The sequence below is a fragment of the Ambystoma mexicanum genome, chromosome 2p (genome assembly GCF_040938575.1).
Source record: "Ambystoma mexicanum isolate Mex_15411 chromosome 2p, UKY_AmexF1_1, whole genome shotgun sequence".
NCBI classification, from domain to species: domain Eukaryota; kingdom Metazoa; phylum Chordata; class Amphibia; order Caudata; family Ambystomatidae; genus Ambystoma; species Ambystoma mexicanum.
The window spans coordinates 1,004,420,568-1,004,437,262 of record NC_090923.1 but is presented as its reverse complement, the minus strand read 5'-3'; the positions used below and the strand labels follow the sequence as shown (position 1 = coordinate 1,004,437,262).

General features: G+C 42.0%; 1 protein-coding gene across 2 annotated transcripts in view; it reads left to right on the top strand.

The window, feature by feature from the left end:
• The window catches only part of KAT5 (lysine acetyltransferase 5), an 804,909-nt gene that overhangs the window by 64,482 nt on the left and 723,732 nt on the right, over positions 1-16,695 (top strand). For both annotated transcript variants that reach the window (XM_069644821.1, XM_069644820.1), the window contains exon 3: positions 6,287-6,355. In XM_069644821.1, the coding sequence (XP_069500922.1) occupies positions 6,287-6,355 (69 nt within the window). The remainder of the gene's footprint in view (positions 1-6,286; positions 6,356-16,695) is intronic.

The following is a 16,695-nucleotide window of genomic DNA, read 5'->3' as shown; positions in this document are numbered from 1 at the left end:
GATTGCCAGGGAGAGGAACACCAGAAACAAATGAGTGTCTCTAAGTCGGACCCAAGTTCCAGGAAGATCCTCTGGACTACCATGAAGCAGGACTGACCAAGCCTGAGCCACCTTAAGAGTGCTGGCCCCCAGATGCGAGGAAGGTCCATAGTGGTATCCGAGAACTTCAGTGGTGCTATTTGTGAGGGTCGCAAGAAGCTGAAACCGCGAAGTGCTGCTGATCTGAAGTTTGCCCATTGCTGCCGCCGACCTTCTATTCGTAGTGCAGGAGTCCCCGACGTTCTCCCTCTTGTCCCCACGACTGAAGCCCAGGAACAAAGGATCTGCAGACCCACACAGGAACAGAAGCCAGCTGGAACCAATTTCATCAAACCAAAGGTACTGTAAAACCAAGGGGACTTACCTCTTATTGTGTAGTCTTGCTAGCTCTCAGTTGAGACTTGTCTTGGTTGCTTTTGCAGAGTTGCTTGCAGCATTGCCCCTCACAAGCCTCCCAGCTTGTGGCCCTACAGTGATTTCATTTTCTACAAAGACTTCTAAAACATTATGCAAGACTGTTTACCTAACTACAAGAAGTGCATCAGCTCACCTACACTTTTGCTTAATAAACATTGGCTGTCCTGGCTCCGTTAAAGAGACTTCTTACCTCTGACTTGGTGCTTTACCTTTCCTCCAGGAAAGGGTTAATTTACTTTGCATTGGAGGGTTCAAAGGTACTTACCGGTCTAAGACTATTTGTTAACCTTTGCTTTATTCCCTAAAACCCTTTCTTTGACACCAAACTCAGTATTGCTCTAAATGTACCAGTGAAGTATCAATGTACACAGTGTCCTAGTTATGTAAGTCACCTGAGGGTGTAGGAAGTGTCTGTAGGCCATCCCCAATGGGAATCTAATGATTTTCTGAAATTGAGTGTACATTTTGAAGTATATTTTTGTGTTGCATAGATTTGCTCCCTTCTAAAGAAGGCTTATTCAACTGACTGTTAAATTAATAAATAATTGTTTAATCAAGAAACCCTGAGTGTAAGTGTTTATTTGGATAATTGTCACTGTGAATCTCTGTGTAAAAATCCTACAGCTCACATTGACCCCTCTTGAGATAGGCCTGGCTGCTCAGCCGCCCTACCAACCTGCGTGGTACAGACCTATACCAAAGGTTGGGTTACATATTGCCAGGAGGTCAAGGCTGGTGCAGTCTCCCACAGGGTACTACATACACTCTTGCCTAATGCATATGGTCCAAAGAAACACTGAAAAACTATTTTTTGTAAAAATAGAGGGTTTGTTTAAATACAAGTAGGCCCAGATAAATCTTGGGGGAAATAAGATCTATCACAGATCAGATAAACCCATTATGAAAATCACAACACTATGCTTTAAACTAAACAGATCGAAGCTTAGACCTTATTTAGAAAACTGACAGTTTTTCTAGTGACGTCAAACCTTATCATACACATTCAGTATTGGTCAAGCCTAGTCTTTGGGAGTAAAACCAATAGCTACGTTCTGATTACTTTCAGTAATTCAAGGGTAGTAGACCCTGTCAGTTATGCAGTGACGCTCAACAAAGCAATCCAATGGTACACCAACTTGCAAATATACTTTTCTGAATAGTGGGACACTTCAAGGAACAATAACAACCTATTACTATTATTCGGGGTAACACAGTTATACCAGGGAACTAAAACCCCTTTGGTGCAATATACAATTACGGGTGCTTTCTAGATAGTGCAACACAGATTGAGGTAAGCAACAACTCTTTAAATTGTTTTAGGATGGCACACAGCTAACACAACATAAGTAAAACCTATATACATTTTTAAGGGGCTATCAGTAATCTAAAGGTAGGTATAAACCTGAGACTGTTTTAGAATCTGTTTAAAACAGACCAGGGAAAGCAAAACCCAGTTGGGGAACGCACACACTAATATTCTGGAACAAATAGTTAAAGTGAAGCCAACAGCATTACTTTTGGGAAGAGGCTCCACTAATTCACAGGTGAGTAAATTAACATTACATCTTCTTTCTGTTAGAATGGCGATAGAGCTTCTAAGGAAAGTAAGATGTTACATCTTCTTTTCAGAATGGCAGAACAGTTAAGTAATATAACCTTGCATATACTTTTACAAGTGGCAGAACAATTTCAAGGTAAGTAAGAATGTTTGTAACTGTGCACCCTCAGAGTTATAGTTAACGACCAACTCATTTACAAGTAAGTAACTTTTCAACACTTATTATACTTTTCAAGGCAGACCCCTGTAATTATCCAGCCCTTCCCTATTATATTGCACTTGTTCTTTCAGTGGCAGAAGAGGGACCCTAGTCGTCTAGAAGCCAGCTGTAGGCAGGATGAGATAGGGGTCAGTTGCAGGAAAAGTTCAGAGTTCCTGAGGCTGTTCAAACAAGTAAGTAGTGAACACTTTAAAGTTAGTTGAGGGTCCAGGGACTTCAAAGAAGGCACCCTAGGAGGATTCCAGCAGTGAGGCTGGGTGAACTGGACAAGAGGACTCTCAGTTACAGGAAACACCCCAAAACTGCACAGGAATCACAAGAGACTTAAGGTAAGTAAATACCCCAACCAATACAGCACCTCATGTAAGGGAGGCATGGTATCACAAGTATGACACTGACACAAGAGTTACAAGTTTCAAAACCTTTACTCAATTTGCAGAGTGTGGAAGAACTCCTACTTTACCTTATAGCTAAAATGGGAGTAGTCTCTACCATCAAATAATAAAGAAAACGCAGTCAGTCAGTCTAGGTCCAATGAAAATGGCCTATACTAACAACCTAATGCTGGCCATATCTCTTATACAAAAAGTGTATGAAGGGGAATGTATATACAAAGGAAAGTCGATGTTCTAACATAATTCCACGTTGAAGTCACTTATTCCAGCTTTCCAAAAGTTCTCTCATATATCAACAAAAAGTTCACATAGGCCTCCATCAGCCGGACTCGGACCTTTAAACCAAAAAGTACCTGATTCAACGTAGATCTCCCTCAGGCGGGCTTGGACCTCGTAATCACAGCACTTGCAGGGGTTCCCTTCCCCAAGCTTCATTCACATCCGTTGGGGGTTCTCTTCTCATAACCCATTTCATGCTTTGTCTCCGTCAGTCAGACTCGGACCTTTCACTGATGTCGAAGACTTTCGAATGTGCAATGCTTATACCATAAACCTCTGCAGGACCACTTCGACTTTTGCTTCAGCTTTCCCCTATGCTATTTGCCCCAATGTCTCTTGGTCTTGGTAGTTCCATACCACAAGTACAAGGAAATCTTCCTCTTAAAGCAATCGCCTTTCAGCTTCCCCTTTCGTCTAGGTTAATATTGACCACTTTTCAGAGTTTGTTCACTTTATATCGTGAATTTAAGCGTTTTGCAGAGACTTTCGAGTGAGCTACTTCCTTTCGCCAGACCACTCTGCTATATCTGGTTTAAGTTTGCTTTCTTTCACGTCTCATCCGCATGTGCACAGCCTTCACTTGTAAGATACACTGCTGCGGCTTCAATCTTTCCTTGACACACACCAGCCTTTGATATCTTTCGCTAACTCTCTGGCTGTGTGCATTCCCTTGTTGTCTTTGCAGCTTTAATTCACAAGTCCAGGTTAAAACCACAGGCTTGGCCTCGCCTCCCCAACTCTGTTGTTCACCCGGGAGGGTTTCCGGCATCCTTGAAACACAAGGCAGGTCTCTTCTCTTCTTGTCTGCTATTTTGCTTTCTCTGCATCGCCTTCACGGTTTCCCAGAGGCAATAACCTCCTGCAGGGAACTTCAGGATTCCTCTATCTCCCTGCTCTGGTCCCTCGATAGGTCATCCTGCCCCAGTGGGTTCGCCTATGCCCCGGAAGATCTGCTCCTTCTCGTGTTCCACCTTTCTCATAGTGTCTCTACGTTCTGTACATGTCCAATGAGATGTGTACGTGTTCGCCTCCTTACTCTGATTGAACAATCAGCAAACAATAAGGAAGCCAACAAGGTCTGAAGAACACAATTCATCAATTCAAGGCATTGAGTTTGAGGAAAAAGGCTCCAACACAGTCCCTGTCCATGGGACTATCCTCTGTAGACAACACTTGAAGTTAGGACTGAGTGTTCGCTTATAGGACAATGGGAATGCCTGAACCCAACAACCAATCTCCCTGTGACCCCTCACAGTTCTAAAGTGGCTTGGGTGAGCAAATCCACTCCTGGGGTACTCTGACTTCTGACCTGGAGGCTCTCACATTGGTGAACTGGCTCCCCCCTGGATGCTCCCATCCTGGTGAACTGGTCCATAAGAAAGGATGACGGCCACTCCAGGAAATGACTTCCCTACACCCTTGCAGGTAGAAATGATCAAGAGGAGTGTCCCATTGTCGGCCTTATCAAAGGCGGACAATGGGTCTGAAAGAATTAGCATAATTGCATCTCTCAACTCGGCATACCAATGCTTGTCCATCACTTGGATATTACCCATTTTCGTGCCACTTCCTGGACAAAAAAGGCTTGATAATGATAGTTCGGGGGATGATTAATGAGGTGTTGTTTGTTTTGTAACCCAGTATTAGGGTGATGGTTTGCAAGATTGGAAGAAATGATCCCCTTTTAAAAAACGGAATGAAGGACACTGGAACAAGATAAGGCAAAAACATACATTTAAAAAAAAATATTTCTCCCTGGAAGAATTGAGTGTAAAATGGTTTCTCAGTAGTACATGTTTTTAAACCACACAATTTTATCCGGATGCTGGTCATTGTAATTTGTGAATGTATTAATGCCTGGGCAGTTATTTCATAGTCCACACATAACCAGCTTATCCAACCATACTTTTTGCAGAATAGTATTGGAATCCATTACTGCCAAGGTTAGAACTTTTGTAGGTAGAGGTGATGTGTAAGTAGAGGTGAAAACATTGTAGCACATTACAAATTCATGTTATTCCACCACTGTTCCCAGCTCTACACCTTGAAGCCAAAGCCAATGAGGGCTAAAGCGAATTAAGTCTATTTTTCAATTTGCTACATCTGACTACTCTGTTCTTAACAGAACAATGTTGAATTAGTAATGTTCATTGTCCCTTCAGTAACATTTTTATTTTTTCCGCCCCCCCCCATCTCCCCGTTTGCAGACAGTATGTTCATCATTCAAAATGAGCTTTGTTGATATGAGCTGGGTCACACCATGTAATAAATTCAAAATACTGTATCGGCAACATGTTCTTTCATAAGTCCAACTGATTTAACAAGTACAATTTTGTTTGAGGAATCCATCTAAACCGCTGAGTAGAGCATGCATAATTTTAAAGGTGTGTACGCTTTTTCATTCACGAACAAAGAGCCCAGCTGTTTTAAAAGGTGTTACATAATGTAACCTAACCAATGCTCATAATGTGCACTTGCCTCTGTCAATTGGCTATTGATGATTGGCTCTTGGCGAGTAGGAAATGGTGTACTGTGTATATAATGGAGGTAGCAAGTGATTTTTTTTGTATAGCTAGCTTGCAGCTTTCAACTTGAAATTTTGACCCCTGATGTAACTATGTTGTCAGTAGGGCATTGATAACGTGGCAGACCCTTTAAAAGTTGATATTAACAAACTATAACACAAAGCGTGTCCTTATTGTGAGGATAGACACACAAAATATTTTAACAATTGTGTTTTCTAACCACTTATTCTGCTGGTTTCATTTTTTCATTGACTAAATGGATATGTACTATTCACCAAATTCTAGTTTATATTGTTTTCAGCACTTCGGGAGTACAGTACATTACACTTTTTTTTATTTGTTTGTTTTGCTATACAACTTTGAGCAAAGATGCAAGGTTATTTTCATACGGTATGGAAACGACTTTTCTCTCACTGGGAACTCAGGAACTGCTTGCTTTAGGCAGTGTTTCAGGAAATTCTCACCCATAAGCAGTTTGTTTCCTTTCTCATGGAGGACGGCTGATGGAGGCACCCCTGTGGAGACCTACACACTTGAATGCAGCTTTAGGTAGCTTTATGGGAGAATTGTGGACCCTAGGCAGTCAGTCTCTGTGACTCTGGAAGGTTCAGAGAGCACAAACATGTTTCTAGTAGTTAATTTTACCCCTTTTCAAAACGAAACTTGCAAATATAGATGGGTGGTTTGGAGAAGCTCTTCAAAGCACAATTATGATTACCACAGAGCTTAAAAAAATAATATATGGATTGAGGCATATACATGCCAAGTAGAGCTATGTTCGAATGCATATAGCTTAAAGCCCTGTCTGTTTAAATAGTAATTTGCAGTTGTCATTTTTTTTTTTATCTTGCAGCATTGGCAGAGATCTTGAGTGTAAAAGATATTGGTGGGAAGAAGCTCTTCTACGTGCACTACATTGACTGTAAGTTGGAAATTAGCTAAAATTCCTATGGTAAAAAGAACCAGATGAATAATGGCAACCAGTATTGTATTTTAAGCATACTGCACATACCGATTATTTTTCCAGTGGGCGAAATCGCTCAAAAAATAACATTATGATGTTAGTCCCACGTGTCTGATCTTATTTCAGAGTCTTAAGCATAACTGAATAGAGGTGAAGTGTTCCATTGGAGTATAAGGGGATATTGTTGGCTCACAAATGTTTAAGCATACGTTCTATTGCGGATAACTTGTAGGAGATGGAATGGTTGCTTCAGACTTTCTTATAACACTTGTAATATTCACTGGACACTTCGGAAACATTTCCATAAAGACTTGTTATTGATCATACAATTGGTCAATTGCCGCAATCTTATTGTTTTGGCGAGTGCTTATTTTTGTAAAGCTAATTAATACAAGTACAAAAGAAATTAATAAACCTACAAAATGTGTTCTTAGACTGTTTCTTTCTAGCATGGGATTGATCTGTGACCCATGACGTTTCCACCAGTAACAAGATCTTATCCTAAAAAAACGTTTTTCATATGGGTTTGCACCTTGCAGCATGTTAAAAAAAAGACCATTGTGCCTGTTGGATTTGTCATTAGGAACGGGCACTTTTCATAGCCTTTTGGCTTTCTCAAGATAAATACAAATCTTCTTGCTGACTTTCATTAGTCTCTTGACTTTATCAGGATATCCTTTGTTAAAGGCGATCTCCAGCCCCCTGGGTGGGTCAAGCCCCATGAACATGATTCAGCGGGTCTTGCCAGCAGCGGTTCGTCACACCAAGCAAAGAATGGTTAGCAAGAGACACTCTAGCTGCCTCTCTTCCTCATAGTTAGAAAGTGGACTCCTGTGTAGCATTCAGCCCTGTGTTCTTCCTCCTATCTCAAGATGGCTTGTACTCGGCCTTCTTTTATTTTTCTTATTTTTTTTATTTGATGTGGTTGAATTTAATCAACCTTTCACAAGAAACAATACAGAAATAACATACGTCAATTGTTTTTCAGAAGAACAGAACTACATTTCATTAAAATTAATTACTTGATTACCTACTTAATTAACATTCTAAAATAAGATTCACATTGACTTACAATTCATTAAAACCAGAACATATTTCACGACATCAGTGTTATGAAAAAAAAAAGCAAATACATACACATCTCAAAACCACTCAATTTAGAAGGCATAATGAAGCATCATCTTCGTGAGCCCATGTTGAATAGAGTACCAACAAGTTACAACCTAATGGGGAAAGTTGGTCAATTATGTGTCTTCCCCTCATTGACACAGCATACAGGGTTGCTCAAGCTGCACTATGATAAGTTTTTTCTTCTTCTAAATTGAGGCTGGTGAGGAAATTAACAGCTGCTATTTGAATTGCCATATTATTGGACCCCAACAGGACTGCCCAACATTCAAGCTGTGATATATTTCCCAGATATTGACAGTGTCTTGTAAAGGCAGTTTGTCTTTTAAATCTTAACAGCGTGCACTCCGTAAACAGATGGACAAGTGTCTCAAACATAGTGGCATCTTTACAGAAACAGCATACATTTTGTTCAGGACTCACTACACCACATTTTGCCTTTATATCCAGTGTTGCCCACAGGTTAAAACGAAGGCAAAGTATTCCATGCCAATATTTTGGGGAGGGCGAGCGAATCAGATACGGCGGCATAATACTTCATTTTTCCAGAGGAATACGTAGAGTGTCGCCATCGCGATACGTTAAACAGAACTCACAGGTGTCAGTTTGATACATTTTTGATTTAGCTCTAGCAGGGTTAGTCAACAACAGACTCCTATCTCATCCACGGTATTTGGGTACATTGGGGAAGATGAAGTATTGTATGCCAAATTTCCGCTTCCCACTAAATAAATTTAAATGGAGAATCTGTGGTGAAGGTTTGTTTTGTTTATTCATTTAAGCGCACCAGACTCGTAAGTAAAAGGGCGCAACGACAAGGAAATGCACGGCTTACATAGTTGCGTATACACAGGTTACAGAATTTACATATAGCAAGATGAACAATTTTTGCATGAATATTGGATATACACAATATGAACAATAGGACTGAAGCAGAGGTACATGCACTAAGGATATTTCAAGGCCATATAGTAATATAGGGACGATTTTTTTTGGTCCAAAAGTGCCATGCAGGTAGAATCGAAAACTTACCATATTTATGCATGATGATGCCGGCCTGTGAAATGGATGAGAGTAGATTGGACTCTACCCTCTCGAGCTGGCCATGGGCTCTCCACTGTCCTTCAAAAATTATACCCAGGTAACAGTAATTTGGAACCACCCCAATTGGAGTAAGACCAAGGGCCCAGAATGTTTAGAAGACTACTGCACAATCTGGGTTTTGGTGGGCTTAATGAGTAATTCGTTGAGATGTACATATTCTTGAAACGTATTGAGTAGGCGTTGTAACCCTACCTGGGTCCTGGAAATGAGGACCAAATCACCAGCATACATGAGCGATTGTACTTGCTGGTTGTTCAATTTAGGAGAGTCGGAAATGACCCTACAAAATAGAAATTTAACATTGTGTATGTAATAGTTGAACACATCCGAAGCTAATGAGCATCCCTGCTTCAGGCCTCGGTGTGTGGGAATTTTTTCTGACAAGAGGCCAACCAGCGTAATACAAATTCGAACAGATGTGCCATAATGTAATGAGTGGATTATATCAAATAGTGTTGATGGGCAATTATCTCTTACAAGCTTTTTCATTAGAAAAAAGGCGACTCACTGAATCAAAGGCTGCGTTTTAAATCAATGAATGCAAAAAAAACCTGCTGCTTGCTCTCATGGCATTGAGCCTTTATTGCATTCAAAGTCAGAAGGTTAAAGTTGATGCCCATACCGGCCATGAAGCCTGTTTGATTAGAATCACAATGGTTTTGGATTTCTGTCCAGGAATTAAATTCATGAAGTACCAGTTTGGTAAAGATTTTTCCTGGCGCGTCTAATAGCGATCTAACAGACCGATCACCTTTTTTAAATATTGGAATTATTATGGAGGTCTTCCATGAAGGTGGGATAAGACGAGTGCCTAAGATGCCCTAAAAAATTATGAAGAGAATATGAGCCTATCTATCAGGGTGGGTTTTGAACATGTGGTTTTATAGTCCATCTGGACCTCCCGCTCTTGAAGAACTTGACTTCTTGATGATATCATAGATTGCTTCAACTGAGGCTTCCAATTGCCAGGTCGATGTTGAGACCGGCTGATAGTTGGAATTGGCATATTGGGGATCAGCATACAGGGTTCAAAAATGCCTAACCCACATTTGCTCAGCTACTCCATTAAGTTGTGCATCTGCTTGGTGGTAGCAGGTATGGTTGTTCAAGACCACATACCGGCTGAATTTTTGTTGCGCATTGCGTGGGCCATTGCTTCACTATCTTGCTGGAATAATAGACTTCCGCTCACAAAGCCAGTTCTTATATTGACATTTTGCAGACTTTAGTGCTTGCCACTTGTTGACAGAATTAGAGAGTAGAATTTTCCTTTTGGTCAACCTGTAATCTGCCTTTTTTTTTGAGACAATTGAATCAAAGATATGTGGATGCCTAATGATATTAGACTGGGGAATGGCTACCATCTGGGCAAACGAGTCTAGCAAGTCTGTATATTCATTACCCCAAGAGAAATTTTACTTGTCCACAATCAAATGCTCAAACTGGTTCAAGGTACTCGCAGTCCATCTCAGGTGTGTGCAAGAGTTATTAACTCCCAAATTGCCATGGAAGTAAGCATCTCTGCATGTCGATGTTAAATTGAGCTTAAGCTGAAGGATCAACATGCAGTGGTCACTTTTTGGGTGATCTATGATACTGAATTTCTCAGTGTGTTGGAATAGTTTGGTGTCAACATATATGTAGTCAATAATGCTACTCAATTGCCCCCGAAGCCAGGTGTAACGTGGCGTGACATCACCTTGTACTGATCCATTCACCATGTGATAATCACGTTCGTGCATGATCAGCAACCATTTGCAGACCCCTTGGCTTTGCGGTCCAGCCTTCCAACAATTTAAATTCAGATCACCCAATACGATGGTATATGTGACCAGTTTATCCAGTGAGATAAGATGAAACATGTCATGGAGACCGGCAAAAAATGTTTCATCAGACATGCTAATAGGGTTGCGATATATGTTAACCAGAGCAAAGGCTGTCTCTTGATTGGAGATTCTGATTAGCTGTATATGCGCTCCGACAGAGGCCCATGGACCAATTGAAAAGCCTTCTTTGATATTAACGGCCACAAGAAGGCCTGATGATGGTCTACCTCCTGTCGGCACTGCTGGAATCAATGCCAATTCATAGTTGTCCCATAAAGGGGGTTTAGTGAGCCATATCTCCTGTAACGCTATGATATGGTAAAGAACAGGCATCTCTCTGAAGGAAGAAGTTAAGTGCTTGTGACCTCTTGAGTTCCAACTAACAACATACATTTTCCCGTTGTTATGGTTAATGCCGAGAATTTTCGGATGACCAGGCTTCTCTAGAATCACAACGGGTACCTTGGTATATTTTAGGCATTGTTGGTGGTACTCTAGGTGTCAAACAGGCAGTTTATGGATCCTCGGCCAACAAAAACCCCATATTAAATAGGACCATTTTGTTGCGCCAAATTGATTGAAAAACCACACCTGAAGGAATCCAGAGTCTAACTATAGAAAGTGAAGCGTCAGTTAGAATTTCAATCTGATCAATGTCATCTGTAGTGATGTTACATAATTCATCAATATCCCCAAAGATATTCAGTACACTTTGTCGGTTGAGATCATAATCTGGATGGTTACCCTCTCTACATTTGAGGATCAGGGTGTGGAATTTTGCTTGTTGTGGATGTAAATGTCGAGAAAGCCACCACTTATCAGTTTGGCATGGTATCCATTTCTCATTAGTGGATGCACTTGGAAAGTTGGAAGACCAGCCCTGCCTGGATTTCAAAGCATCATTAGAAGCTGCTGTAATGGGCGGTTGGAGTCCATCGGATTTATGGTTGGCACTCCTTACCGCTTCTCTGGGGTATATGGGCTCACATTGTGTTTGAGCAAATACTTTCGCCAAATTAGCAGAGAGGTATTCATCTACTCTTTTTTTGAGTTCATCTGTTAAGATCTGTGGAGTGGCTGCATTCAGAGAATGTGTCTCGCGTAACATGGGCGCAAAGGAAACTGATTTGGCTTGGATTGCAGAGGCCATGGGCGCTTGTGGTGGTGCCAGTGGTTGCAGGAGCCCTGGGTTTACAAGGTTCTGACTAGCCGTGCTCCTACTAGACCTATCTGGTGCTAAAGATAGTGTAGGAATTTTCTGAGGATCACGTAGAGCTTTAACCAGTTGTGAAAGTGGTGAAAGAGGTACAATGGGTATAACTTTGGCACTAGTAGTAGAAATGTGCATTGTGAATTGGTTGGAAACTCCTGCTGTTGTGGGTTGCACATTCGTGGTAGGCGCTATATCCGCAGTACGGTGAATATCTGATGTGATGGCCGTTTTACCAAGAGCTTTAAAGAAGGTGGACAAGGTACTTTTTGGGTTCTTGGTTCCAATCATGTTTTTCGTCTTTTTTTATAGGAATCAGAGTTTTCTTGCTGTTTTTCTTCCCTTTGGGATTCTTAGCTTTCAATTGTTGTAAATCACTCTGACCCTGATTATCAGTCAATACACTTTGAGGATTGGACAATTTTTCAGTGCGACTAGGCGCAGCTTCACCCGTCTTGTTTTTCATCAATGGCAAAGAGGTGGGCTCTATCAGAATAGACTCGGGGCCTATAATGCCCAAGATTGGCAGAAGTGGGCAAGGTATCAGAACAGCAGGAGTTATCTGTTTTACGGGTGGTGGTGGTAAGTGTGCAAGAGATGGATTATCGTTGTAAGCAACTAAGTGGCTAGATATCATAACAACTGACTCTTCAGAATGTTCTTTATCCACAGCCGCCTTGGAGAGCTGTTGTGTCGAGAGCCATTTCATTAAGTCTTTGAATTGAAGGGATTGTCGAGCCACTTTAGTATCCAATGATTCAAAAAGGTTACACAGGCTATAAATGGCAGTATTAATTGCAGATACCGCATGTTGTACCATTAATAGGGTTTGTGCAGCGTTGTCAATGGGGTAGGGTTTATTGGGTCGTGGAGTTGGTAATGCAAAGGACTTGAGCATTGGGAGGGCATTTCCAGATGAGGAGGCGCTTGGCACACAAGACAAAGAGGGCACACTGGTGATACATTCCGGTTCTCTGGAGGTGTGAGCAGACTCGCGTGTACTTGCGTCAATGGATATGGCAATGGAGTCCGATAGTAATTGGGGAAAGGCAATTGGTGAGATGGACCCATTCGAATTGCGTACTGTAGGGCAATTTTTAGTCGATTCCATCATGGTCATGTCGGAAATCGGATGAGGGTTGTTACACCTCAAAGGCGTGCGATGTGAGGCACTGATCTTCCCTATTGTTAGTGGGGAAAGGAGTGCTGGTCTCACTTAGTGAAATGGTTCCCGAAGATATGCTGATTTTGTCATGCTGCACATTAAACGGAAAGCGGGTTTGTTTATACGGGGACCGGGGAGTGACAGACGGAGTGGCTGTAAAAAAAGTTTGGGGTAACAATGCAGAGTCTGGATGCCCTGGTAAGAGAGATTGGGACTGTGGGGCAAGGAACAGCGGTGCAATAGAAGGCATGTTCGTCGTGAGCTTGTATGAGGTGTAGGAAGTCATCTATACAATGTATAGACCAAGGGCTCACTTAATGAATAATCCAATTAAACGTTTCAAGCAATTCAACAAATCAACTATTCAAGCAGGAGACAAGATGGCACCGTCTTACCCAAAAAACAAGCTCCATCGAATGTTGTAAAGGGCACAAGAAAACAAACAAATGGAATAAATATTCCTTCAAATGCTGGTTTCAGTGTTTGTAAGCGACACAAGCTAAGTACCGAATAGAGCAACACGCACCGCGGCAAAGCGGTACTCAACTCGGTACTTGCTTGAGATGTGCACGCGCGATGCGCGTGTGTTACGTTCAAATACATTGGGCCAATGAGGCGTTGAGGAAAAAGAACCAATCTCAGCGTGGGAGAGGCAGGGCAAAAAGCCTCTGTCACTCAACCTGGTCACAGCTGATCGCTAGGCACCGGCAATGGAGCGGAACAGTAAAAGGCACCACAGGCAAGTCCGAGCAGGAGGAGCGGCAAAGCGGTACTCAACTCTGTACTCGCCCTTCTCATGCTCCACATCCTTGCAAACGATTGGTAAAGTCTTTGACTCCTTTTTACTTGGGTCCTGATTGGTGTCTTGCGCTTGAGGTCCATCTTAATCCACTGTGTATCGACCTTGTAACATGAGGACTGAGTATATGGTTACAAATACTTTTTTGGATCTTTTTTGAAATAGCATAGTTTATCTAAAGCATCCTGAGACTACTCTTCTTTTCAATGGATTCACTTTCCAGAGTAGTCCTTTATAATGTTATGTTATTTAGACAATAAGACACGAGCAGAGGGGGTGCATTACTGTGTCAGGTAATGCCGCGGGGCCCATAGTTACTTAACGAAGGGCCGGGGCATTACCTGACGAAGAGCAATTACTGGTAAGGTAAGGCACGGAAATGCATCAATGGATGCTTTCAGGTAAGTAAAAAAATGGTGGCCGGGGTACTAATAAGATTTCTACCCTGCACCATTGTCATTTACATGGTCTCCAGGTGCCCGGGCAGACATAAGAGAGTAGGTGGTTTTAGTTTGTTGGAAAGAGTAGGGAATGCAAGATATTGCTTTGCTTTGAGCTTGTGAATTGGATTACCCTACATTCTGCATGCATATGAGTTTCTATGTGTGAAGTGTAGGAAACATTGAGGGCTTTTTATTCATAGAGGTGGGCGTGTGCTTGTATTGTGGGCGTTTGATGGCCAGGAGCGGAGTATGTCAGCTAGAGTAAGAAGTGTTCATTTGTGGTGTTCAAAGTCTGGGGAGAGGTTCTTTGAGTGTGGCTAGTATGTGCTTGTGTGTGGTAAGTAAGATTAGTAGAAAATGTGGCGTTAGTCAATGATGAGTTGGGTTCTTGTGGGTTTCTGTAGTGCTTTCCAAATCTAGATCTTGCTGTGTCAATTGTGTTGGAGTAATAGAGAGATTAAATCTAGATCTTGCTGTGTCAATTGTGTTGGAGTAATAGAGATATTTAGCATTTTGTGATTGATGGGTGTAGATGTCCTATGTTGTGATTTAGGTGATCCAGGAACTGGGAAGACGTTTGGTGGGGTAATTTGTTGGGTTATCTTCTAGTTCTTATATTTCCCTGATAGCAGTGCTTTGTTCTAGGTGCAAGGTCTGGGGCTGGCCTGAAGTTCCCTTAGGTTGTGTCTGCATATGTAGAATTATTTATTCAGAAATTACTTTCTGCTGCTTGAGGGGTGTATGTTAAATGTTTGTCCCTTATGCATTGAAGAGCCAGGATTTTAGAAATCCTGCTCTTTGACCTTCATAGGCTCTGAGGGCGATGCAGAGGGTCTTGAAGCATGTTTTTTTTTATGTGTAGGTAGTGAGTGCTCCGAGAGCTGTTTTTTATGTTCCAACACGTTGAGTTGGAGTAGTAATCTAGCTGCTGTGTTTTGGATTAAGTTTCTTTTTGTGAGTTAGTTCGGCATACCAAGATGCACTCTGTTTGCGTAATCGATTTTAGGGAGAATCAGTGAGATGACCGCTATCTCTGTGTACAAAAGAAATGAAGGACATAACCTATTCAATAGATTCAAGTTTGTAGAAGCACATGTTGATGTTAGGTAAGAATTGATGCAGTCACACTGTGTGAGGCTACAATACACAACACCTATCTGCTTGGTATTAGGTAACCCACCTTTTGGTATAGGTCTGTACTACACAAGTTGGTAGTGTGACTGAGCAGCAAGTGGCCAAGTAACACTTACACTCAAGGTTCAGTTATACAGTTATTTATTTAATTAACATACATTTTTCAATAAGCGTTCTTTAAAAAGGCAATTCATGTGACAATGTATATACACTTTAAAATTACTTTTCAGCATCAAGTCTATGGAGCTGAGGCACTTCTTAGAATCAAAGTCTAATCACTTGTAGGGTCACAAGCTGTTAACCCTGTGAGAAAGAGAGTTGGAATCAATTCTAAAAGTAACACAATGCAATTCACAACTGAGAAAAGCACAGCTAAAAAGGTAATGAGGTAAGTACCTCAAACCTAAACAGTACCTCTGGTTTGAAGAGTGGTCCGGCTGGATTCTGTCTTGCTGCTCTGTTCTGTAGCCTCAGGCATTTGGGACAAGAGGGAGGACGTCTGGAGGGCTCCTGCTGCGGCACATTGGAGGTATTCGGCATCTATGGGCTCTTTTCGGTTCAGCGATCTTCTCGGTTTCATCGCTTAGTCAGCAGCACCGACGCAGATCTCGGATACCGGTTGGGCTTCCTTCACTCCTTGGGTCCTGCACTCTGGTGAGGGGGACTCTGGATATGGTCGTCCTGCTTCTGGAGGGTCCTTGGGATTCTTACAGCAACAAAGAAGTACAGGCAGTCGGGGAAGATGGTCCAGTGGAGTTCGTCTCAGGGTTGGTTGGTCCCACTAACCCAAGGGGAGATGTTGTTCCTTCTGGAGCTTCTCTGCCTCTAGTCCCAAAACCCATACCTGAAGCAGGATTCTCCCATCCATGCACAGCCTAGGCTGTCACTCAAACAGTACTGAAAGGACAGCCATTCAATCAGGACTGGTTGCATTCATGCACTCCTAGAGACAAAGGACAGGGGAGCTTTGGGAACCTCCCTCACAACCTTTCCTTCCAGACACACTGGAGCCAGAGGTGGGCTTCAGGGCTGAAGCCTGTCAAAGGCAAGACAAACAAAGGGCTTGAATATGTTTCAACGCACAGAGTAAAACCCAAGAAAGACCTCAAACCGAAAATGTCAAAAAAAAGAAGACTGGGGCCATTTTGACACAATGATCACACATGGGTGCTGTACTGCAGCTGAGGGTTCAGCCTGAAGTAGAAAAGCACAATGGTAGGAAAAATTAAACCACTGCCACCAGCCATTTAATGTAGTGAGGGTAACATCAAAATGTTACATGAGAGAGGTAGGATAAGGGGCTACTAGGTAACCCCCCAGCACGCCACAGAAGATGTGTGCTAGACCTACAAAGAAAAAAGGTAAGTAAAGTCAGTTTCACTTTACTATCCTTGTGAACGGTAGTTCCCCCATAAAAAGGTATCCGATGTTTGTTATTCTGCTTAGAATCACACGCTGTGCACATAGTCCGACATCCAGTGTTAACCGC